Source organism: Tachypleus tridentatus, unplaced genomic scaffold (genome assembly GCF_004210375.1).
Source record: "Tachypleus tridentatus isolate NWPU-2018 unplaced genomic scaffold, ASM421037v1 Hic_cluster_1, whole genome shotgun sequence".
NCBI classification, from domain to species: domain Eukaryota; kingdom Metazoa; phylum Arthropoda; class Merostomata; order Xiphosura; family Limulidae; genus Tachypleus; species Tachypleus tridentatus.
The window spans coordinates 17,068,006-17,092,730 of record NW_027467777.1 but is presented as its reverse complement, the minus strand read 5'-3'; the positions used below and the strand labels follow the sequence as shown (position 1 = coordinate 17,092,730).

The 24,725-nt window shown below is 32.1% G+C and overlaps 1 protein-coding gene across 2 annotated transcripts; it reads left to right on the top strand.

The window, feature by feature from the left end:
- The first annotated feature begins 7,353 nt into the window (after positions 1–7,353).
- LOC143241815 (motile sperm domain-containing protein 2-like) lies at positions 7,354–18,023 on the top strand. Of its 2 annotated transcripts, none has more exons than XM_076485083.1 (6): positions 7,354–7,507; positions 9,929–10,077; positions 12,567–12,627; positions 14,155–14,193; positions 15,322–15,446; positions 17,471–18,023. In XM_076485083.1, exons 2-6 carry the CDS (start codon positions 9,970–9,972, stop codon positions 17,588–17,590), a joined length of 453 nt encoding a protein of 150 aa, XP_076341198.1. In that variant the 5' UTR covers positions 7,354–7,507; positions 9,929–9,969; the 3' UTR covers positions 17,591–18,023. The 2 variants fall into 2 exon arrangements, with proteins under 2 accessions (XP_076341198.1, XP_076341199.1); XM_076485084.1 differs by lacking the exon at positions 7,354–7,507 and adding an exon at positions 8,943–9,222.
- Positions 18,024–24,725: the final 6,702 nt, after the last annotated feature.

The window sequence follows — 24,725 nt, the reverse complement described above, 5'->3', positions numbered from 1 at the left end:
AGTGTTATAACTATTCAATCGTTCCAAAGATAACAAGTTCTTTTTAATTTGAACTAGTGTTGTAACTATTCAATCGTTCCACAGGTAACAAATTATTTTTTAATTTGAACTAGTGTTGTAATTATTCAGTCGTTCCACAGATAACAAGTTGTTTTTAATTTGAACTAGTGTTGTAACTACTCAGTCGTTTCACAGGTAACAAATTATTTTTTAATTTGAACTAGTGTTGTAATTATTCGGTCGTTCCACAGATAACAAGTTGTTTTTAATTTGAACTAGTGTTGTAACTACTCAGCCGTTCCACAGATAACAAGTTGTTTTTAATTTGAACTAGTATTGTGACTATTCAATCGTTCCACAGATAACAAGTTGTTTTTAATTTGAACTAGTGTTGTAACTATTCAATCGTTCCACAGATAACAAATTGTTTTTAATTTCAACTAGTGTTGTAATTATTCATTAGTTCCACAGATAAGAAATCGTTTTTAATATGAACTAGTGTTCTAATTATTCAGTTGTTCCACAGATAACAAGTTGTTTTTTAATATAAACTAGTGTTGTAACTATTCAGTCTTTCCACAGATAACAAGCTGTTTTTAATTTGAACTAGTGTTGTAACTACTCAGCCGTTCCACAGATAACAAGTTGTTTTTAATTTGAACTAGTATTGTGACTATTCAATCGTTCCACAGATAACAAGTTGTTTTTAATTTGAACTAGTGTTGTAACTATTCGATCGTTTTACAGATAACAAGTTGTTTTTAATTTGAACTAGTGTTGTAACTATTCAATCGTTCCACAGATAACAAGTTGTTTTTAATTTGAACTAGTGTTGTATCTATTCAATCGTTCCACAGATAACAAGTTGTTTTTAATTTGAACTAGTGTTGTAGCTATTCGATCGTTTTACAGATAACAAGTTGTTTTTAATTTGAACTAGTGTTGTAACTATTCATTCGTTCCACAGGTAACAAATTATTTTTTTAATTTGAACTAGTGTTGTAATTATTCAGTCGTTCCACAGATAACAAGTTGTTTTTAATTTGAACTAGTGTTCTAACTACTCAGCCGTTCCACAGATAACAAGTTGTTTTTAATTTGAACTAGTATTGTGACTATTCAATCGTTCCACAGATAACAAGTTGTTTTTAATTTCAACTAGTGTTGTAATTATTCAATAGTTCCACAGATAAGAAATCGTTTTTAATATGAACTAGTGTTGTAATTATTCAATAGTTCCACAGATAAGAAATCGTTTTTAATATGAACTAGTGTTGTAATTATTCAGTTGTTCCACAGATAACAAGTTGTTTTTTTAATATAAACTAGTTTTGTAACTATTCAGTTGTTCCACAGATAACAAGTTGTTTTTAATTTGAACTAGTGTTGTAACTATTCAATCGTTCCACAGGTAACAAATTATTTTTTAATTTGAACTAGTGTTGTAATTATTCAGTCGTTCCACAGATAACAAGTTGTTTTTAATTTGAACTAGTGTTGTAACTATTCAGTCGTTCCACAGATAACAAGTTGTTTTTAATTTGAACTAGTGTTGTAATTAATCAATAGTTCCACAGATAACAAATCGTTTTAATATGAACTAGTGTTGTAATTATTCAATAGTTCCACAGATAAGAAATCGTTTTTAATATGAACTAGTGTTGTAATTATTCAGTTGTTCCACAGATAACAAGTTGTTTTTTAATATAAACTAGTGTTGTAACCTATCAGTCTTTCCACAGATAACAAGCTGTTTTTAATTTGAACTAGTGTTGTAACTACTCAGCCGTTCCACAGATAACAAGTTGTTTTTAATTTGAACTAGTATTGTAACTACTCAGCCGTTCCACAGATAACAAGTTCTTTTTAATTTGAACTAGTGTTGTGACTATTCAATCGTTCCACAGATAACAAGTTGTTTTTAATTTGAACTAGTGTTGTAGCTATTCAATCGTTCCACAGATAACAAATTATTTTTTTTAATTTCAACTAGTGTTGTAATTATTCAATCGTTCCACAGATAACAAGTTTTTTTTTAATATGAACTAGTGTTGTAACTATTCAATCGTTCCACAGATAACAAGTTGTTTTTAATTCGAACAAGTGTTGTAACTATTCAAACGTTCCAAAATAACAACTTCCTTTTTAATTTGAACTAGTGTTGTAACTATTCAATCGTTCCACAGGTAACAAATTATTTTTTAATTTGAACTAGTGTTGTATTTATTCAGTCGTTTCACAGATAACAAGTTGTATTTTAATATGAACTAGTGTTATAACTATTCAATCGTTCCAAAGATAACAAGTTCTTTTTAATTTGAACTAGTGTTGTAACTATTCAATCGTTCCACAGGTAACAAATTATTTTTTAATTTGAACTAGTGTTGTAATTATTCAGTCGTTCCACAGATAACAAGTTGTTTTTAATTTGAACTAGTGTTGTAACTACTCAGTCGTTTCACAGATAACAAGTTGTATTTTAATATGAACTAGTGTTGTAACTATTCAAACGTTCCAAAAATAACAACTTCTTTTTAATTTGAACTAGTGTTGTAACTATTCAATCGTTCCACAGGTAACAAATTATTTTTTAATTTGAACTAGTGTTGTAATTATTCAGTCGTTCCACAGATAACAATTTGTTTTTAATTTCAACTAGTGTTGTAATTTTTCAATAGTTCCACAGATAATAAATCATTTTTAATATGAACTAGTGTTGTAATTATTCAATAGTTCCACAGATAAGAAATCGTTTTTAATATGAACTAGTGTTGTAATTATTCAGTTGTTCCACAGATAACAAGTTGTTTTTTTAATATAAACTAGTTTTGTAACTATTCAGTCGTTTCACAGATAACAAGTTGCTTTTTAAATTGAACTAGTGTTGTAACTACTCAATCGTTCCACAGATAACAAGTTGTTTTTAATTTGAACTAGTGTTGTAACTACTCAGCCGTTCCACAGATAACAAGTTGTTTTTAATTTGAACTAGTATTGTGACTATTCAATCGTTCCACAGATAAGAAATCGTTTTTAATATGAACTAGTGTTGTAATTATTCAGTTGTTCCACAGATAACAAGTTGTTTTTTTTAATATAAACTAGTTTTGTAACTATTCAGTCGTTCCACAGATAACAAGTTGTTTTTAATTTGAACTAGTGTTGTAACTACTCAGCCGTTCCACAGATAACAAGTTCTTTTTAATTTGAACTAGTGTTGTGACTATTCAATCGTTCCACAGATAACAAGTTGTTTTTAATTTGAACTAGTGTTGTAACTATTCAATTTTTCCACAGATAGCAAGTTGTTTTTAATTTGAACTAGTGTTGTAACTATTCAATCGTTCCACAGGTAACAAATTATTTTTTAATTTGAACTAGTGTTGTAATTATTCAGTCGTTCCACAGATAACAAGTTGTTTTTAATTTGAACTAGTGTTGTAACTACTCAGTCGTTTCACAGATAACAAGTTGTTTTTAATTTCAACTAGTGTTGTAATTGTTCAATAGTTCCACAGATAAGAAATCGTTTTTAATATGAACTAGTGTTGTAACTACTCAGTCGTTTCACAGATAACAAGTTGTTTTTAATTTCAACTAGTGTTGTAATTATTCAATAGTTCCACAGATAAGAAATCGTTTTTAATATGAACTAGTGTTGTAATTATTCAATAGTTCCACAGATAAGAAATCGTTTTTAATATGAACTAGTGTTGTAATTATTCAGTTGTTCCACAGATAACAAGTTGTTTTTTAATATAAACTAGTGTTGTAACTATTCAGTCTTTCCACAGATAACAAGCTGTTTTTAATTTGAACTAGTGTTGTAACTACTGAGCCGTTCCACAGATAACAAGTTGTTTTTAATTTGAACTAGTATTGTGACTATTCAATCGTTCCACAGATAACAAATTATTTTTTTTAATTTCAACTAGTGTTGTAATTATTCAATCGTTCCACAGATAACAAGTTGTTTTTTTAATATGAACTAGTGTTGTAACTATTCAATCGTTCCACAGATAACAAGTTGTTTTTAATTCGAACAAGTGTTGTAACTATTCAAACGTTCCAAAAATAACAACTTCTTTTTAATTTGAACTAGTGTTGTAATTATTCAGTCGTTCCACAGATAACAAGTTGTTTTTAATTTGAACTAGTGTTGTAACTACTCAGTCGTTTCACAGATAACAAGTTGTTTTTAATTTCAACTAGTGTTGTAATTATTCAATACTTCCACAGATAAGAAATCGTTTTTAATATGAACTAGTGTTGTAATTATTCAATAGTTCCACAGATAAGAAATCGTTTTTAATATGAACTAGTGTTGTAATTATTCAGTTGTTTCACAGATAACAAGTTGTTTTTTAATATAAACTAGTGTTGTAACTATTCAGTCTTTCCACAGATAACAAGCTGTTTTTAATTTGAACTAGTGTTGTAACTACTCAGCCGTTCCACAGATAACAAGTTGTTTTTAATTTGAACTAGTATTGTGACTATTCAATCGTTCCACAGATAACAAATTATTTTTTTTTAATTTCAACTAGTGTTGTAATTATTCAATCGTTCCACAGATAACAAGTTTTTTTTTTAATATGAACTAGTGTTGTAACTATTCAATCGTTCCACAGATAACAAGTTGTTTTTAATTCGAACAAGTGTTGTAACTATTCAAACGTTCCAAAAATAACAACTTCTTTTTAATTTGAACTAGTGTTGTAACTATTCAATCGTTCCACAGGTAACAAATTATTTTTTAATTTGAACTAGTGTTGTAATTATTCAGTCGTTCCACAGATAACAAGTTGTTTTTAGTTTGAACTAGTGTTGTAGCTATTCGATCGTTTTACAGATAACAAGTTGTTTTTAATTTGAACTAGTGTTGTAACTATTCGATCGTTTTACAGATAACAAGTTGTTTTTAATTTGAACTAGTGTTGTAACTATTCAATCGTTCCACAGGTAACAAATTATTTTTTAATTTGAACTAGTGTTGTAATTATTCAGTCGTTCCACAGATAACAAGTTCTTTTTAATTTGAACTAGTGTTGTGACTATTCAATCGTTCCACAGAAAGCAAGTTGTTTTTAATTTGAACTAGTGTTGTAACTTTTCAATCTTTCCACAGATAGCAAGTTGTTTTTAATTTGAACTAGTGTTGTAACTATTCAATCTTTCCACAGATAACATGTTGTTTTTAATTTGAACTAGTGTTGTAACTATTCAATCGTTCCACAGATAACAAGTTGTTTTTAATTTGAACTAGTGTTGTAAATATTCAATCGTTCCACAGATAACAAGTTGTTTTTAATTTGAACTAGTGTTGTAACTATTCAATCGTTCCACAGATAACAAGTTGTTTTTAAATTGAACTAGTGTTGTAGCTATTCAATCGTTCCACAGAAAACAAGTTGTTTTTAATTTGAACTAGTGTTGTAACTATTCAATCGTTCCACAGATAACAAGTTGTTTTTAATTTGAACCGTTGTTGTAACTATTCAATCGTGCCTCGGATAACAAGTTGTTTTTAATTTGAACTTGTGTTGTAACATTTCAATCTTTCCACAGATAGCAAGTTGTTTTTAATTTGAACTAGTGTTGTAACTATTCAATCGTTCCACAGGTAACAAATTATTTTTTAATTTGAACTAGTGTTGTAATTATTCAGTCGTTCCACAGATAACAAGTTCTTTTTAATTTGAACTAGTGTTGTGACTATTCAATCGTTCCACAGAAAGCAAGTTGTTTTTAATTTGAACTAGTGTTGTAACTTTTCAATCTTTCCACAGATAGCAAGTTGTTTTTAATTTGAACTAGTGTTGTAACTATTCAATCTTTCCACAGATAACATGTTGTTTTTAATTTGAACTAGTGTTGTAACTATTCAATCGTTCCACAGATAACAAGTTGTTTTTAATTTGAACTAGTGTTGTAAATATTCAATCGTTCCACAGATAACAAGTTGTTTTTAATTTGAACTAGTGTTGTAACTATTCAATCGTTCCACAGATAACAAGTTGTTTTTAAATTGAACTAGTGTTGTAGCTATTCAATCGTTCCACAGAAAACAAGTTGTTTTTAATTTGAACTAGTGTTGTAACTATTCAATCGTTCCACAGATAACAAGTTGTTTTTAATTTGAACCGTTGTTGTAACTATTCAATCGTGCCTCGGATAACAAGTTGTTTTTAATTTGAACTAGTGTTGTAACATTTCAATCTTTCCACAGATAGCAAGTTGTTTTTAATTTGAACTAGTGTTGTAACTATTCAATCTTTCCACAGATAACAAGTTGTTTTTAATTTGAACTAGTGTTGTAACTATTCAATCGTTCCACAGATAACAAGTTGTTTTTAATTTGAACTAGTGTTGTAACTATTCATTCGTTCCACAGATAACAAGTTGTTTTTAATTTGAACTAGTGTTGTAACTATTCAATCGTTCCACAGATAACAAGTTGTTTTTAAATTGAACTAGTGTTGTAGCTATTCAATCGTTCCACAGAAAACAAGTTGTTTTTAATTTGAACTAGTGTTGTAACTATTCAATCGTTCCACAGATAACAAGTTGTTTTTAATTTGAACCGTTGTTGTAACTATTCAATCGTGCCACAGATAACAAGTTGTTTTTAATTTGAACTAGTGTTGTAACTATTCAATCTTTCCACAGATAGCAAGTTGTTTTTAATTTGAACTAGTGTTGTAACTATTCAATCTTTCCACAGATAACAAGTTGTTTTTAATTTGAACTAGTGTTGTAACTATTCAATCGTTCCACAGATAACAAGTTGTTTTTAATTTGAACTAGTGTTGTAACTATTCATTCGTTCCACAGATAACAAGTTGTTTTTAATTTGAACTAGTGTTGTAACTATTCAATCGTTCCACAGATAACAAGTTGTTTTTAAATTGAACTAGTGTTGTAGCTATTCAATCGTTCCACAGAAAACAAGTTGTTTTTAATTTGAACTAGTGTTGTAACTATTCAATCGTTCCACAGAAAACAAGTTGTTTTTAATTTGAACCGGTGTTGTAACTATTCAATCGTGCCACGGATAACAAGTTGTTTTTGACACAATTTTATATTAGTTTGGTGTCTTGTGATGCAATGTATCTAAGAACGAAACCCTTTAATTATTAGCAAATTTTAATTTCTCAAATAAATGCTTTGTCAGCTAAAATTCCTGTTTGTCTCAGAACGAGGCATGACAGCTGGTGTTGAACTTAATACTTGTATTTGTTCGGAAAGTTGATCATTGTTTTCAATTCATTTAGTTCCAAGCATTAGAGATGTCATTAACTTTAAATCGACTTAAGTAAGGGAATTTCATTTGAAGGAAAACCAGTATGTTATATTTAGTATAATATAAAATTAGTTTTATAGGTATATTTCAATACACACTAATTGATCTACCTTACAGACCTCAGCGAGACAGATATAAACCCTGATATTGTGAAAATAGGGGCTGTTTTTTCATACAATACCGACAAAGAGGGAAATACTTTATGTAAGTATATTTTTGCTATTTCTTGCTCAATAGACGAAAATTATTAAAAAACCATTTCAGAGAATATAACCAGCCACCTGTATATGATGGATGATCACAAATAAAACCTACTTTTATGTACAAACCTAGCGTGTAGCCGGTAAAAAACAACGAGGTGGTTAGATCTTCCACTCCCACCCGACAACCCTAATCCTATTCCCTAACCCGATATTTCATTGATAACTGAATTAAATTTTGCGAAATCAAACTCCACCAACAAAGAAGCAGAAAAGGATAGTCGAAACGTAGATAAACTTCTTTGTGAGCCAATCAAAGTTAAGACAATTTATGAAATGAATCTATGGTGTATTTATAGAATAATTATTGATGTAAAACAATTAGATTAACAACCTCTCCTACACTTAAAATTCAGCGTGTTTTGATAAAACTACATTCGAACAATGTCTTTTACGTTATGTTGCTTAGCAACAAAAGTATAAGGTAACCTAATATTGTTGTTAGTCAAAAGAAACTGTAGAATATTTGTCGATTTATTAATTTAATTAATGTATTACTTTTAATTTGTCAAAAATATTGGTGATATAATGGGAACAGATTAATTCAGAAATGATTTAAGTTGTAAAATGAATATATATTTTTACTTTGATGATACAATTTATCAATTTGGCTCAAGGCCAGGTGACCCTACACTACGTCTTTATAATAGGCTTACTGTACTAACATTCACTACACTTATAATATTTCAAGGTACCCCAACACCCCCCCCCATCACCTCCCTCCTGCACCTCGTCACAAAAATCGTAATTTACAGACAGTAATTTAACTGTTATTTATCATATCTTGATAAATACATTTTGACTTTTATGATACCCCCTATTTCAAGGAATGAAGCGTGACGTGACACAATGAATTTTTATCCACGCGAGATGTTTTACAAAACTGTGTACTAACATTCGAGTGACGTCTGTAACTTTATTTTACACACACGGATCATTCGCTAAATCTGATCCTTTTTCAGCTTATTCAAAGCAGTGAAACAGTAACATTTCTTTCGATTTGATCCCTAGTTGCTTCAACTATAATATTTACCAAAATTAATCCTCACTTGCTACAAATATAATTTTTACCCCAATTTAATATCCATTTGCTTCAACCAAAATATTTACCCCATGTTAATACGCACTTACTACAACTGTAATGTTTGTCCCAATTGCCCTCCAGTGGCACAGCAGCATGTCTGCAGACTCACACCGCTAAAAACAGGGTTTCGATATCCGTGGTGGGCAGAACTCAGCTAGCCCGTTCTGTAGCTTTGTGCTTCATTCCAAACAAACAAATTGTTTCAGTTGAATTACTGCTTACATGTCACAAGACAACTGAACATTTGTAGAGCTTACAACACAAAGAGTTTCCCACTGATGGTCACCACGAGCAGATACAGTCTTCAATCAAGTATAATAATTAGCTGTTCCAGAAACGTTTTATAAGGTGTTACACCGTGTCTAGATGTCTCTCTAGACATCTTTTTACAATAAATCATAAATGGATAGACAACTGTAGTGCTTTTATTAAGATGCAAATATTAAAATGGTCGGCCTTAAGTAGTTGTGTGCTGATGTCTACCACCAAAAGACGTTTTACCCAGAGCTCGTCTTGACGTACTCTACAACATACAATTCTATTTTATAAGGATTATGCAAGTCACTTACTGAAAGGTAAATCCATTGCGAAAATTCTGAATAACGTATATCTTAAACAATGTACTTCAACTGTTTTTCCGAGTATTATATTATACGTATATAGGTGATATTATGGGGAATAGACAACTGGTATGCGATTATCTGTGATACGAAAAACCTACTTGAAGTAAAAATGTATCTCAAGATAGCTGATATGGGTATTAAAACTTTAATTAAAATAAAGTAGAGGACAGTTTTTGTGTCTTAACCTAAAGATGATCTAAGAAAGTCTAAACGTTGTCCTGTATAGGTATTAAAACTTTAATTAAAATAAAGTGGAGAACAGTTGTTTTGTTAAACTGAAGATGACCTAAGAAGGTCGAAACGTTTTTCTGTACTTTATTTTAATTAAAGTTTTAATACCCATACCAGCCATCTTGAAAATACATTGGTTTTGTAGAATGACTTCGTTATTATTAAAAATGTACTTTATGTAATATCAACACCTTTGTTCATGGTGTGCATAGAACCGTTGTAGTGCTTATATGTTTCGAACAAATAAAGGATATGCTTAGTAGCTATGTCACAAACTTGAAGGTCAACATACACTTTATCATCTTCATTTGGAAGATATTCTCCTCATATTTAATAAATTCAACCCACATGTGTAACAAAGCTGATAATATCACAGAATAAACACTGTCACGTATTGATGTTTACAAAAGAACTATTATTCTTTTAGTGGTTTTGAGAGTAAACTGTCATAGAAAAGACCCAGTTACCATGCCTGAAAGGAGAAAAATTGTAGCTTATTGGGTAGAGAAACTTGAAAAGGAAGGCAAGGCTGTATCTGTTCTTATGGACTGCTCAGAGTCCTCACTAACTAACATGGTAAGTTATGATTTTAGTTAAAAGTCTGAAGGTTTTAATATGTTACAACGCATAACCATTATGCTTGTCTCTTTTATAACAAAATACGAGAATACTGTAATCATATTAGACTCTTTAATACTGACATCTACTGGTGTGTTACATCTTCTTCCTTGACACCTTCACAATATTAAAACATTAAAGTGTTTAATACTGACATCTACTGGTGTGTTACATCTTCTTCCTTGACACCTTTTAAGCATTAAAATGTTTAATACTGACATCTACTGGTGTGTTACGTCTTCTTCCTTGACACCTTCACAATATTAAAACATTAAAGTGTTTAATACTGACATCTACTGGTGTGTTACGTCTTCTTCCTTGACACCTTCACAATATTAAAACATTAAAGTGTTTAATACTGACATTTACTGGTGTGTTACATTTTCTTCCTTGACACCTTCACAATATTAAAACATTAAAGTGTTTAATACTGACATCTACTGGTGTGTTACATCTTCTTCCTTGACACCTTCACAATATTAAAACATTAAAGTGTTTAATACTGACACCTACTGGTGTGTTACATCTTCTTCCTTGACACCTTCACAATATTAAAACATTAAAGTGTTTAATACTGACATCTACTGGTGTGTTACATCTTCTTCCTTGACACCTTCACAATATTAAAACATTAAAGTGTTTAATACTGACACCTACTGGTGTGTTACATCTTCTTCCTTGACACCTTCACAATATTAAAACATTAAAGTGTTTAATACTGACATCTACTGGTGTGTTACATCTTCTTCCTTGACACCTTCACAATATTAAAACATTAAAGTGTTTAATACTGACACCTACTGGTTTGTTACATCTTTTTCCTTGACACCTTCACAATATTAAAACATTAAAGTGTTTAATACTGACATCTACTGGTGTGTTACATCTTCCTTGACACCTTCACAATATTAAAACATTAAAGTGTTTAATACTGACATCTACTGGTGTGTTACATCTTCTTCCTTGACACCTTCACAATATTAAAACATTAAAGTGTTTAATACTGACATCTACTGGTGTGTTACATCTTCTTCCTTGACACCTTCACAATATTAAAACATTAAAGTGTTTAATACTGACATCTACTGGTGTGTTACATCTTCTTCCTTGACACCTTCACAATATTAAAACATTAAAGTGTTTAATACTGACACCTACTGGTGTGTTACATCTTCTTCCTTGACACCTTCACAATATTAAAACATTAAAGTGTTTAATGCTGACTTCTACTGGTGTGTGTTACGTTATCTTCTTTGACTCCTTTGATTATCCTGAGTTGTTTCTAATACATTGTTATCATTATTTATATTATAAATGTTTTTAATTTATTGTTTAATTATATCATAACCTGGTCCTTCCTCTATTTGTTGTAATCGCCTTACGAAGCAGTATTAGAAATGAAACACTTGAATAGTAATATAAAAATCAACTGTGAAATACCGTGTGTTATTTATTGTTATTATTTCTTTCTCCCATTGTTGAAGATTATTAATATCAATATAAATATATTCCGCGTCTTTGTATGTTCTTCAGACATATCATTTGTATCAATAAGCAAGAAGAACATTTTGAAAGTGTTTAGTCACTTTACTGTAATTGCCAAATGAAGTTCAGTTTACTGAAGTTTAGGTGATAGGGTAGAGGGTATACCATAACTGTATACCCTCTTAACTGATAATACTGCCAGTGACAGTAAACGACCAATAATAAAAATGGTCATAATTTACAAATGACCATAAACATAAGAGAACTTAGCATAGATATATTGATAAAGAACCTGTGTAAGTATATAATTATGGTACATATGTTATTATCTGTGTTATGTAATGACTTCTGTTGTCATTTTCGATCATTTGTCATGGGAAATGAAAATAACTAAAAATGGTATACTGAAAACAGTTAAACTGTTTTACAGGCTTTCTATTTCATAAATCAATTGAAATAATACACACTTCCTTTTGGTCGGGTTGAATGTTGTCTGGTGAACTGAAGATCTGTGGAACCATGGTTCGCGTCCCGTTACACCAAGAGGAAAAGAAATCGCCAGTCGATTATCACGTTTTCATTACCATTAGTGACAGATGCTACTGACTAACCGACTTCCTCTAGTATATCATTTCACACCCGGAAACAGTTAGCGCAGATAGCCCTTGTGTACTTTTTTGCAAATATCGTAAACATGTGACATTTCTTTCGCCTTTCATGTTCTTAACATAACATTTTTAAACCGTTTCCTTTACCGTTCATTACGGTAATTACGTGGATTTGTTTACACTTTATTTAACGCTTTAGATTTTTACTTTAGGGTAAGTAGATCATTTCACCTTTACTTTTCTGCATGTATTACTTTGGCTTTTTACATATTACAAGTTTTAGTTTTTTCTCCCTCTGTATTGCAGCAGGTGCCTTTTATTTTCTGAAATGACGTAATTTTTACTTTTTTACAGGATGTAGACTTCACCGTTTACTTAATCTCGCTGTTTACAACCCACTATCCTGCATTGATTGGTGAGTGTCGTTGTTGTTGTTTTGAATTAAACACAAAGCTACACAATGGGCCATGTGTGCTCTGCCCAAAACGGGTATCTAAACCCGGTTTTAGCGTTGTAAGTCCGCAGACATACCGCTGAACCACTGGGGGGCTGGTGAGTGTCATTAAACCTTTTATCTTATTGTTTAGTAGTTTGCAAAAGAACATAACATGTTTAGTGCTTCATGTCCCCCCCCCCTCAGTGACAGAGCGGTATGTTTAAGAATCATAATACTAGAAGAAACCGGATATCGATACCCGTAGTGTCCAGAGCCCACTGTGTAAGTTTATGCCTAAAATACAAATGATTAAGCCTATTTTTTTTCGTTCAGATTTGTCCAGTGATATATGCTTCAATCAATTACTTCAATCAGCTATCAATCACTTACCTTCTAGAAGTGTTTGTTTCTTGTTAAGCACAAATATACACAAAGTGTTATCTTGCTCTGCCCGCCAAGAGTATCGAAACTCGGTTTCTAGTGTTGTAAGTTCGCAGATATATTACGGTGCCTCTGTGGGGGAGGGGCCCTTCCAAAAGTGTCCCGATTATCGATGTATATCACAAGTAGACGTATCAATTAAATAAGGAAGGTATACCGTTTGAAGTATCCAGTTATCAAGGTTTGACAAATTTGTAACTAATTTATGAGAACCAACCTGAATTTGTGTGTTTATATATTGTTAGTTTTCACTAAACTTTAAAAAGTGCTTCATAAGGAAGAATGAAGTAGGCCCTGGCATGGCCAGGTGGATTAAGGCGTTCAACTCCTAATCCGAGGGTCGCGGGTTCGAATCTCCGTCGCACCAAAACATGCTCACCCTTTCAGCCGTGGGGGCGTTATAATGTAACGGTTAATCCTACTATTCGTTGATAAAAGAGTATCCCAAGAGTTGGTGGTTGGTGGTAATGACCAGCTGCCTTCCCTCTAGTCTTACACTGCTAAATCAGTGACGGCTAGCGCAGATAGCCCTCGAGTAGCTGTGCGCGAAATTTAAAAACAAACTTTTACATTTAACTCCGAACATAATTTCTGAAAATTTACACCTTAAGACATTCATAAACACATTTGAAAATTAGTTCTTAAAGTTACATTTTAATTCATCGACATTTTGAATATATTACCGCTACAGTAGCCGTTTAAATCCGAATATAATCGGAGCATTCAATTTGAAACTTCAAAAAATGTATAACAAATTACAAGAAAATGAAACCGGATATAATAAAAATCTATCTTGAAATTAGATCGAATAACATATCACTATAAATTGATAAAAATATAATTTTAAAAAACGTTAAAAAAATTCGAAAGCTCTTCGACCTCTTCAGTTTTAAGGTAGAGTTTTGGAGTTGAGTAATACAATAGTTATAGGTATTTATCAATCTAAGTTCAATAGTTACTGCTAACAGTTAATTATGGTTAATTATGAAGTCTAATCAAACATTTTAAAATTAATTTTACGTAGCTCGAACATTTTTTGTTATTTGTTTGTTTTATATTTTTCAGGCAACATTTATGTGTTGGAAATGCCATGGATAATGAACAGTAGGTTATTTTTTTCCTTTTATTTGCGCCTTTTCTTTGTAAATACGATTAATGTGTTTTATATTTCATTTTAGAATAAAAATAGTCTTAATTTGAAGTAAGTGAAGAAACACTTGTCGCAAGTAAAACAACCTTTTGTTGGGAGTAATGAAACTATAATCTATCCACGTGAGATAAAACTATGAAAATTTCTGTTCTATTTTAAAATATGTATTTATCGTTCCAAATACAAATAATGTACAACATAATTCATTTTGTTCCTTATAATTTTACAGCACGATCCAGTAATTTTCTTTATATTTGTCGTTTAAGTGTTCCTTCTAAATAAATTTCAGTAACGAAAAGTTTGCTCTCTTAAAAACGATATGATATTAATCTACACATTAAATTATTTCAGAGGGCGCTTCTTACAAATTTGTGCTGCTTGAATCAAATGTACGAATCAAGTTGCACATCCAACAACTACTTAGACACAAATGTTTTGTACTTGACAAACAGAATACGCAAAACCAAGAACGACTTGCACTCAAGTATATCATATTTAATAAATAAAGTACGTACAACCACCAACTACTTTCACTCAGGTGTTTTTACTTAATAAATAATGTATACATATATATAGCTAACAACAACTTGCACTCAAGTGTTTTATACTTAAATGAACCACGTATAGCTAAAAACAGACAGTGGCGGTCATATGAAGTGTGCAGACTGTTTAGCGAACAGAGGTCCAAAAGTAAGTATGGCCGCCCTTCTCTCGGGTGTTTTATGATAATAAATTAACCCTAAGGACAACCAACAACAGACTGCACTTAATAAAATACGTGCAGTCAATACCAGCTTGCATCCAAGTGTTTTCTGCTTATGAAATAAAGTTTTATAGAACGTTGTAGTTGGAAGTAACATAAAATAAATAGCCCATACGTAATAGCCCACACGTAATATTAAAATGTGTTTACAGAGTCATGTCTGGTATTTGAGGCTTTAATGCGCCCTAGAAAGGGCGTTCTGTCCGAAACGTCTTGCAAATAAATATACGTTTTTAAGTTATAGAAATATTACGCCGCGTTATGTTTTCTACTAAAATAATGATTCATTACACTGAGTCTGATAATTAATATTCAACAGCCTGTTGGAAGATCATAAAGACCCTACTGCCAAGCGGTGCTAAAGAAAGGATTCGATTTCTTACTAAGTCGTCCTTCTCTGAGTTCCTGGACCCAAAAGATCTTCCTCCACATCTGGGTGGTACGGTAAGTGACAGAGGCGAGCCATCTGAAGAATAACTATCTTCATAATACTAGGAAACTCGTCTGAAGTTATGACGCTGTTCTAATTCACTCCCAAATCTTGCACGCTTATATTGTATTACCAAACACTTAGAGACAACAATGTAGTTAAGAAATAACGCAATGGAATCGATGTTATGCCTATCATTTTTTTTAAGTTGTAATGTTACACGTGGGTGTAAATGTGGTGTGTAATGTTTCAGCTGTAAAAATAACCATAGGAGCAGATAATATATCCCGTAATGAACTAATATTTATTGAGAATAAACCTTTATTTGGCAAATTTCTCACAGTCAATGCTCAGCTGACAACACATGCATTTCTCGTCTAAACTGGTATCCAACTGTAGTAGTTAGTGGCTCTCTCTAGGAAGTTATCAATCATTGTTGTAAAGTGTAAATGCTGGGGTGTATAAGTAATGATGTTTAACAATGTATACACCAAAAATACAATATAATATCATTACATTGTTGTTCCATTATGTTTGTTAGATAAAATACAAAGATAAATTCCTTATTATTTCCTGTTTAAAAATCGAGTATTTTAGTGAAGTTGAATCTTGTATAAAACCAGATAAAGAAAATCACAGTTGGTATGGGTTTTATAAAAATAAAAATAAATCTTAAAGAGACCGCGTTGTAATCGGATAAACAGAACATTCTACACCAGTTTGAACAGATAAGCAGAAATTAGCACAAAACTTATCCCTGTAGATAGCTTGCCTTCATCTAAAGGTGATAGTGATTCCAACATATCACAACAAAACTGTAGGACCTAAGTGAATAGCACGTGAATTCTAGATATACAAGAATCGATGTAAAACAATTGGATACCAGATACGAACATACCACATAAAATTGTACAACATATCACTTAAAAGTGTGGACTACAAAGGAAAATAAAATAACACAATGCCTTGTGAAATTCATGTGTGTACAAACAAGTTCCATATCAAGGGAATGTACCTGGAACAAAAATGTAGGTTTCTATTACATAAAAAGAATATATTACAAAAACATGTGGGCTAAAGATGGATAAAAAAGATATTACAAACTTTGTTGCTATAAATAGTTATCTTAATGGTAAACAATTTTACTCCAAAAAACGAAGAACATCACCCTACATTATCTAACCAGTTTATCAAATTGAAGTTTTTAAGTCCCTATACTTCAGAACCAGAAACGTTAGCATTTAATAGAATCCGTACAAAACTGGACACATTTAAAAGGTTTAGCGTACAAAATTACTTTCTAATAATTCGTCTCAAGGTTAGTTTATAAACTTATCTATTAAAAACAAGGGGAATTCTTAATAGTTGTGACACTTGGAGTTGTTTTTTTTGGGGGGCGGCATGACCAGGTGGTTAAGGCGTTCAACTCGTAATCTGAGGGTCGCGGGTTCGAATCCACGTTGCACCAAACATGCTTGCCCTTTCAGCCGTGAGGCGTTATAATGTTACAGTCAATCCCACTATTTGTTGGTAAAAGAGTAGCCCAAGAGTTAGCGGTGGGTAGTGATGATTAGCTGCCTTCCCTCTAGTCTTACACTGCTAAATTAGGGACGGTTAGCACAGATAGCCCTCGATTAGCTTTGCGCGAAATTCAAAACAAAACCAAACAAAACCTTTTTTTGTATCTGTGCCACCAATACCAAGTGAGGGCGCGTGTATACAAGATTCGATTTTATTACACATCAAGATCTCTACCAGCCTACCCTCAAATTTACTATTTTAAACAGGATTAAAATGAATTAATATATGAGGCGTTAGACATGACATAATTTATCAGTCGAAAGGGTTTGAGCTATCATTTAAACGTTTATACTTGAAAAACTCGGAGCCCTTCCTAAGCCTCTGTGCCGCAGCGAATAATATTCGAAGCATTAAAACTATAAAGGTTAACAAGTGTTCTCCGAATACTAAGAACTCTTTTGAATTTAAACTCTTCTGTTTTAAATTTAACTTGGTTATTTTTTTTTTCTTATTCTAGTGTCCAAGGGAGTACGCCCCTGCACAAGTCCCCACATACGAAAATGATGACAGACGCCCTAGTGACGAACGAAAGAACTCGGTTCCCTCTATAAGTGAAGGACGTGACCAAAAAGCTTGATACCATTTACTAAAATATTAACCATTAAGCCTACTTAATGACGCTTTCGTGCCTTACTTCAGCTCTATAATTTATGTTTAACTAGGACTGTTCACATTAATCTTTTATGGTGATATATTGATCTAATCAGTATTATTTTGTTGTTGATTTCTTATGTAAAAAGTGAATTATCTATTATAATGGTGGCTTTACTGCAGTTATGTAGTACCTATTTCTTTACCTCAGACTGAAGCAGCGTGGAACATTGTATGAACCAGGCTTCGGTTTCAGTGGGCCTGCATGAAAACCGGACTCATTCGGGGTAGATGTAGGCGGTAAAACATTTGACTTTACTACATTTGGTAATTAGTTCATGAATGATATGTTAATAGTACTGCTTTGAAATTTTTGTATTTGTAAAACATATGTACATTAAACCACGCTTGCAAACTTAGTAAGATTTTGTTGACTTTTAAGTTCACTATTATGGTCAACTACTTTCTTTTAACTGGTTGAAGACTTTATGATTTCTAGTCCTGATTATGTTTCTACTATTTATAACTCCGCCTTCCACTAACCGTTTCTGAAAGATATGCTCCCTAGTTCTTATTATGTTTATACTATTTATAACTAGGCCTTCCACTAACTGCTTCTGAAAGATATGATCCCTTGTTCTGATTGTTTTTACTATTTGTTTTACCAAGTTGTTACAGTCCCTCCAGATCTTCTACTAACAACTTCTGAAAGATATATCCCTTGTCCTGATTGTTTTTACTATTTATAACCAAGTTGTTACAGTCCCTCCAGATCTTTCACTAACAGCTTCTGAAAGATATGATCCCTTGTCCTGATTGTTTTTACTATTTATAACCAAGTTGTTACAGTCCCTCCAGATCTTCTACTAACAACTTCTGAAAGATATATCCCTTGTCCTGATTGTTTTTACTATTTATAACCAAGTTGTTACAGTCCCTCCAGATCTTTCACTAACAGCTTCTGCAAGATATGATCCCTTGTCCTGATTGTTTTTACTATTTACAACCAAGTTGTTACAGTCCCTCCAGATCTTCTACTAACAGCTTCTGAAAGATATGATCCCTTGTCCTGATTGTTTTTACTATTTACAACCAAGTTGTTACAGTCCCTCCAGATCTTCTACTAACAACTTCTGAAAGATATGATCCCTTGTCCTGATTGTTTTTACTATTTATAATCAAGTTGTTATAGTCCCTCCAGATCTTCTACTAACAACTTCTGAAAGATATGATCCCTTGTCCTGATTGTTTTTACTATTTACAACCAAGTTGTTACAGTCCCTCCAGATCTTTCACTAACAACTTCTGAAAGATATGATCCCTTGTCCTGATTGTTTTTACTATTTACAACCAAGTTGTTACAGTCCCTCCATATCTTTCACTAACAACTTCTGAAAGATCTACTTTCCTATTCCAATGATATTCCTCCACCGTATAACGAACGATTGTTACATTTCGTCCATTGCTTCTGAAGGAAGTGTTCTTTACAACGGAAGTGGATTTTACTCAGACCGATGAAAAACATTTAGTGCACCAGTTTTCTACAATTTACATAAAATATTAAAGTTCTTTACACGTAATTCAGGCTATTTAATAAAAGATAATTCTATTTAATCACGTTTATTAACACAAGACATTGGGTTATCCCTCCTTGAAGAGGTGTATTTTTAAAATACTTTTAAAGAAACCCCAAAAAATATATATTACAGTTTTATAAACTTCCTGGTTATGATTACCAAAATTATTTTGAAATTATTAAAATATATTTTTTGAGCAAAATATCAGTAACATTTTAGTGGTAAAGGGTTTGAAAATATCACAAGGTTGTTGAGAAAGTATCTGCTACATAGTTACAAAAAAAATCTAAAATCTCTCAAAAACAAACAAATGTTAAAAATGTATTTACCAGAAAATACTTCCCCCTAATTCACATGTATTCTAAATGTTCTATGTTTGATATTTTTCGGTAAATAGGTAAAGCATATAATTCATGAAAACGTAAAATGTTGACAAAGAGTTGCACAATAGAATGTTATCACTTAAACCTGATCCGGTAACATTAAGAATTCTACTGATGCTTACCATGGGTAACATTAAGAATTCTACTGATGCTTATCATGGGTAACATTAAGAATTCTACTGATGCTTATCATGGGTAACATTAAGAATTCTACTGATGCTTATCATGGGCTTTTAGATTTTTTGTTTTTATCTTGCAACAGTATGAAGTGTAAAATGAAACATGTTTCCTGAAACTTGATAACAAATCTGACGCCATCACCACCTGAGAACTGTATCTTTGAGCTACATTAGTTCTCATCACCTGAATTAAGTTGATATATCTCTAAAACATTCAACTCGTTCCTGCTTATATTATGGGATTTGTTGTCTAACATGATCAACTATTTGTTACATTATAGCACACCAGTGGTCCGGCGGTAAGTCTGAAGATTTCTAACTCTTAAAAACTTGGTTTTGTTACCTGTGGTGGGCACAGCCCAGTTTGCTCATTGTGTAGCTTTGGGCTGAACAACAAGTGAACAAAGCTATATTATAAATGTCCAAATATACTTTACAATATACTCAAAATATGTTTAATCCATCAATGGATTCAGCAAAATTGTAGACATGTCTTTGATAGGTTCTCAAGACTTAACTTTTAAATAACACGTGCGAGTAAATTGGTGTAATTGTCAGTGCTACTAATATGGTTTAGTTATCTGAGACGCCAAACTGTTTCTCAGCTTCAAGGATACATCATTCATTTGCGTGCTGGATTATGAATAATTTCGGTGATAGCAACAAGGAAACATTATCGAGTTTCTTTGTAGCTTTTACACAGTTGTGTTTATCCATATTTTATCTCTAAGAGATAGAAGTAGTGCTAACAGTGAAAGTCTGGTTCTTTACAATATTACATATTTTCACTCATGGTAACCCTGCAATGAGTGTTCCATACCTGTTCAAAATTATGAAATTCTTCTATTACTTACTCACAAAATTTCAACATTCGTAGTGGGTGAGATAATTCCAGCTGTAATACTCAAAAACCATCCACGTTTATTTTAACTCAGTTCTTCTATTAGTTCCATAAAGTGAACGTTACGTGAAGACTGTAATGCACTTAGAAAACACACACTTGATGCATAGGCACAAAATCGCCAGCTAAACTTATCTCTGATGTTTCCTAGTTCAAAAAAAAGATGAACTCACTGTGGACAATATTAGAGTCTTTAGTTCAAACACTTTTAGAGAAATATTTAATGTTTAATAATCAAGATACACTGGCTAACTGGCTGATTTACAAAATAATGACAATCAACCTATTGAATATCTTGGCTGTATTTCATACAAAGGACAATTATGTGCCATTTGTAATTGACTATCGACTTCAAAACGTGTTAAACAACCATCAACATTTCAATTTCAGTTTATATACTATTGTATGATTTATATAAGTATAGGTAAAACAGGGTGAAAGATTCGGACAGTGTGGAGAATACATTACTAGTGGTAATACTAAAGAAATGACGTCATAATAGTAATATGGTTAAAAGAAATTGGTTTGATTTTTCAGAAAAAAGTAATCACCAAGTACAGAGAGGTACGTGGCCGAGTATTGAACCAGAGTAGCCCAGTAGTTGGCGGTTCGTCCTGTTGACAATTTGCTTTGACTTCAGTACGTCAGTTAAAACTTAAGACGACTAGTGCAAATAGTCCTTGTTAGAATATCCGAGACAAACAAAGAATAACACATGTAAGTTAGTATATGGTGATGAGAATTACATATAATTTAGTATATGGCAGTAAAGATCACATATCTGCTGGTATATGATAATTGGGATGATACTTAAGTTAGTATATGAATGGGAATGACGTACAAGGTGCAATATAGTGATGGGGAATTAAATGTAAATTATAATATGATGATGGGGATTATATATAAGTTAGTATATGATAGTGGGGATCATGTAAAAGCTGATGAGGATGATATATAAGTTAGTATATGGTGATGAGAATTACATATAATTTAGTATATGGCAGTAAAGATCACATATCTGCTGGTATATGATAATTGGGATGATAATTGTTAGTATATGGTAATGGGAATGACGTACAAGGTGCAATATAGTGATGGGGAATTAAATGTAAATTATAATATGATGATGGGGATTATATATAAGTTAGTATATGATAGTGGGGATCATGTAAAAGCTGATGGGGATGATATATAATTAGTATATGATAGTGTGGATCATATAAAAGCTGATGGGGATGATATATAAGTTAGTATATGGTGATGAGAATTACATATAATTTAGTATATGGCAGTAAAGATCACATATCTGCTGGTATATGATAATTGGGATGATACTTTAGTTAGTATATGGTAATGGGAATGACGTATAAGGTACAATGTAGTGATGGGGAATGAAATGAAAATATAATATGAGGATGAGATTATATATAGAATTTAGATTATGACAGTGGGGATCATGTAAAAGCTGATGGGGATGATATATAAGTTAGTATATGATAGTGGGGATCATGTAAAAGCTGATGGGGATGATATATAAGTCAGTATACGATAGTGGGGATCATGTAAAAGCTGATGGGGATGATATATAAGTTAGTATATGATAATGGGGATCATGTAAAAGCTGATGGGGATGATATATAAGTTAGTATATGATAGTGGGGATCATGTAAAAGCTGATGGGGATGATATATAAGTTAGTATATGATAATGGAGATCATGTAAAAGCTGATGGGGATGATATATAAGTTAGTATATGGTGCTAGGAATGGCATATAAGTTAGCACATGATAACGGGTGTGATGTGTAAGTTAGTTTATAGTGAACGGGATGATATATAAGTTAGGCTATGGTTATGGGGATGATATATATATAAGTTGCCATATGGTAAATGGGATTATATGTGAGTTAGCATACGGTAATGGCGATAACATATAAGTTAGTATATAAAGATGGATAGCATATAACTTAGAAATATAAATTAGTCTATGATGGAGGGATGACATATAAATTAATATATGGACAAAAAGAATGTCTACGTTATTTTGACTTACATTAATAATACTATCCCCCCACGTTCACTAAACCTACGTTATTTTGTATTTTATAATGTATGTTATACCTTTCAATCGTATGATCCACTCGTGTCATACACAATAGTTTAAAGGCCTGTTAGTTGGAGCGCTGGACTCGCAATATTCGAGTTTCGGTTTCGAATCCCCGTCACTGATCATGCTCACCATTTCAGATGTATAGGTGTTGTAATGTAGTCTATCAGTGCTAAATAAATTAGGAACAGCTAAGACAGACAGCCCTCGAGCAGCTGTGTAAAAACATGAAACCAAACCATAACAACCAGGAATCTGATATTTGATCATATTTTACCTTCCATCACAACAACTTTCGTTTCACCACATTTCCATTCTGTGTTATTTGTGAGCATGAACATAATATCACGTATGCATTTTTAATAGGCTATCAGTCTTTTCTTCTTTTATATAGATATTATTACTCGTAAAGTCCTTCTTAAAGTTAGCGCACACTTGTCGTATAACTGTTCTTTTCTGTTCCTTTCACGTTTCTTCCATCAGTATCCGACATGGCCAAGTGTTTATGGCGATCGACTTGTAATCTGAGGGTCGCCGGTTCTAATCCCCGTCACACTTAACATGCTCGCCCTTTCAGCCTTGAGGGTGTTAAATGTCACGGTCAATCCCACTATTAGTTGGTAAAAGCGTAGCCCAAGAGTTGGCGGTGGATGGTGATGACTAGCTGCCTTGCCTCTAGTCTTACACTGCTAAATTAGGGACGGCTAACACAGACAGTCCTCGTGTAGTTTCGCGCGAAATTCAAAAAACAAAGATATTTCCGTCACTGAAACATATTCAATTCGACTCTATGTTTCACCAAAGAAATATTTTTATTGGGAACGTTTACAGATTTTATTAGCCTTTGAAATATCTGTTTTTACTGAACTTTTATTTCGTGTATAACTTTTCGTATTTTAAGCCAATACTTCATAGAATGTTTTAACGGTACGACATGGTTATAAGAAAGTATTCGAAGGTTGAGACAATTGTGATCAGACAAACAATAATAATTCGCTCAGTCATACCTTTCAAGTGTTCTTTTTTGCTGTTTTCAGACGTTTTACTTTCTGTTTTAGTTTATTTGAATTTTTCGTTTTCTTCTGAATTCGTAACCAATAGTATATTTATTTGAGAGGACAACCTGAATATCTCATTTGAATGAAAATTGAATTTGAAGTTGATTAGGTGAGGAAAAAGTGAGCACAGTATCCAGGTTTTCAACTGTAAAATAGGTTTCTGTATTTAATAAGTTATTAAAAGTCAAGTAGGTAGTGTTTATATAGCACTTTTCATAGCTATATTTTCCTTATGTAGGTGTTATTACGCAATTAGAAGGAAAGAAAGCTCGACAGCTCGTGCAGAAAAGTTTTTTTCCAGACTGATAACGTGGAATTAGTATCGAAAATATAATTTTTTAGTTTTTTTCTGTTAGAGTTTGTGTGTGTTTTCTTATAGCAAAGGCAACCGGCTATCTGCTGAGTCCACCGAGGGGAATCGAACCTCTGATTCTAGCGTTGTAAATCCGTAGACTTGTACCAGCGGAGGACGTTTTTATTAGAATATCTAATACTTGATAGCTTGCAATCTTCCTGATAACCAATAATAAATATTCTAACGTGTAAAATAGTTGAAAATTTTTATTATAAATAAAATTACTAGTTTTAAAAGAAAAAAATTCTGCTATCACAAGAGTGTCACAAGCGATATAGTAATAAATATTTTAAGGTAAAATCAGGGACTGTCTCGAGTGTGAAAATATATGAGTATTTCCTTCTGCACGATGGTAATTATCTTCACAATCAGATAATTTCCATCTTCAGAGGAAGACGAATTTATATTATAATGAAAAGGCGAACGATAGATGTTGATAAAATTATTTTATAAGCCACTAATTGTTCCACTTATAACACTGCTTTTATTCTTTTAAGCAGTTGCGTTCAAAGGATAAATCACGCCAACTTCAGGTGATTATTTTAGCTGTATCGTATTCGTCC

Excerpts from the sequence above, each read along its gene's own strand:
- LOC143241815 (XM_076485083.1), top strand. The coding sequence starts at position 9,970 with ATGCCTGAAAGGAGAAAAATTGTAGCTTATTGGGTAGAGAAACTTGAA. Across the intron at positions 14,194-15,321 it reads AATGCCATGGATAATGAACA|CCTGTTGGAAGATCATAAAG; the intron begins GTAGGTTATTTT and ends AATATTCAACAG. Across the intron at positions 15,447-17,470 it reads CTCCACATCTGGGTGGTACG|TGTCCAAGGGAGTACGCCCC; the intron begins GTAAGTGACAGA and ends TTCTTATTCTAG.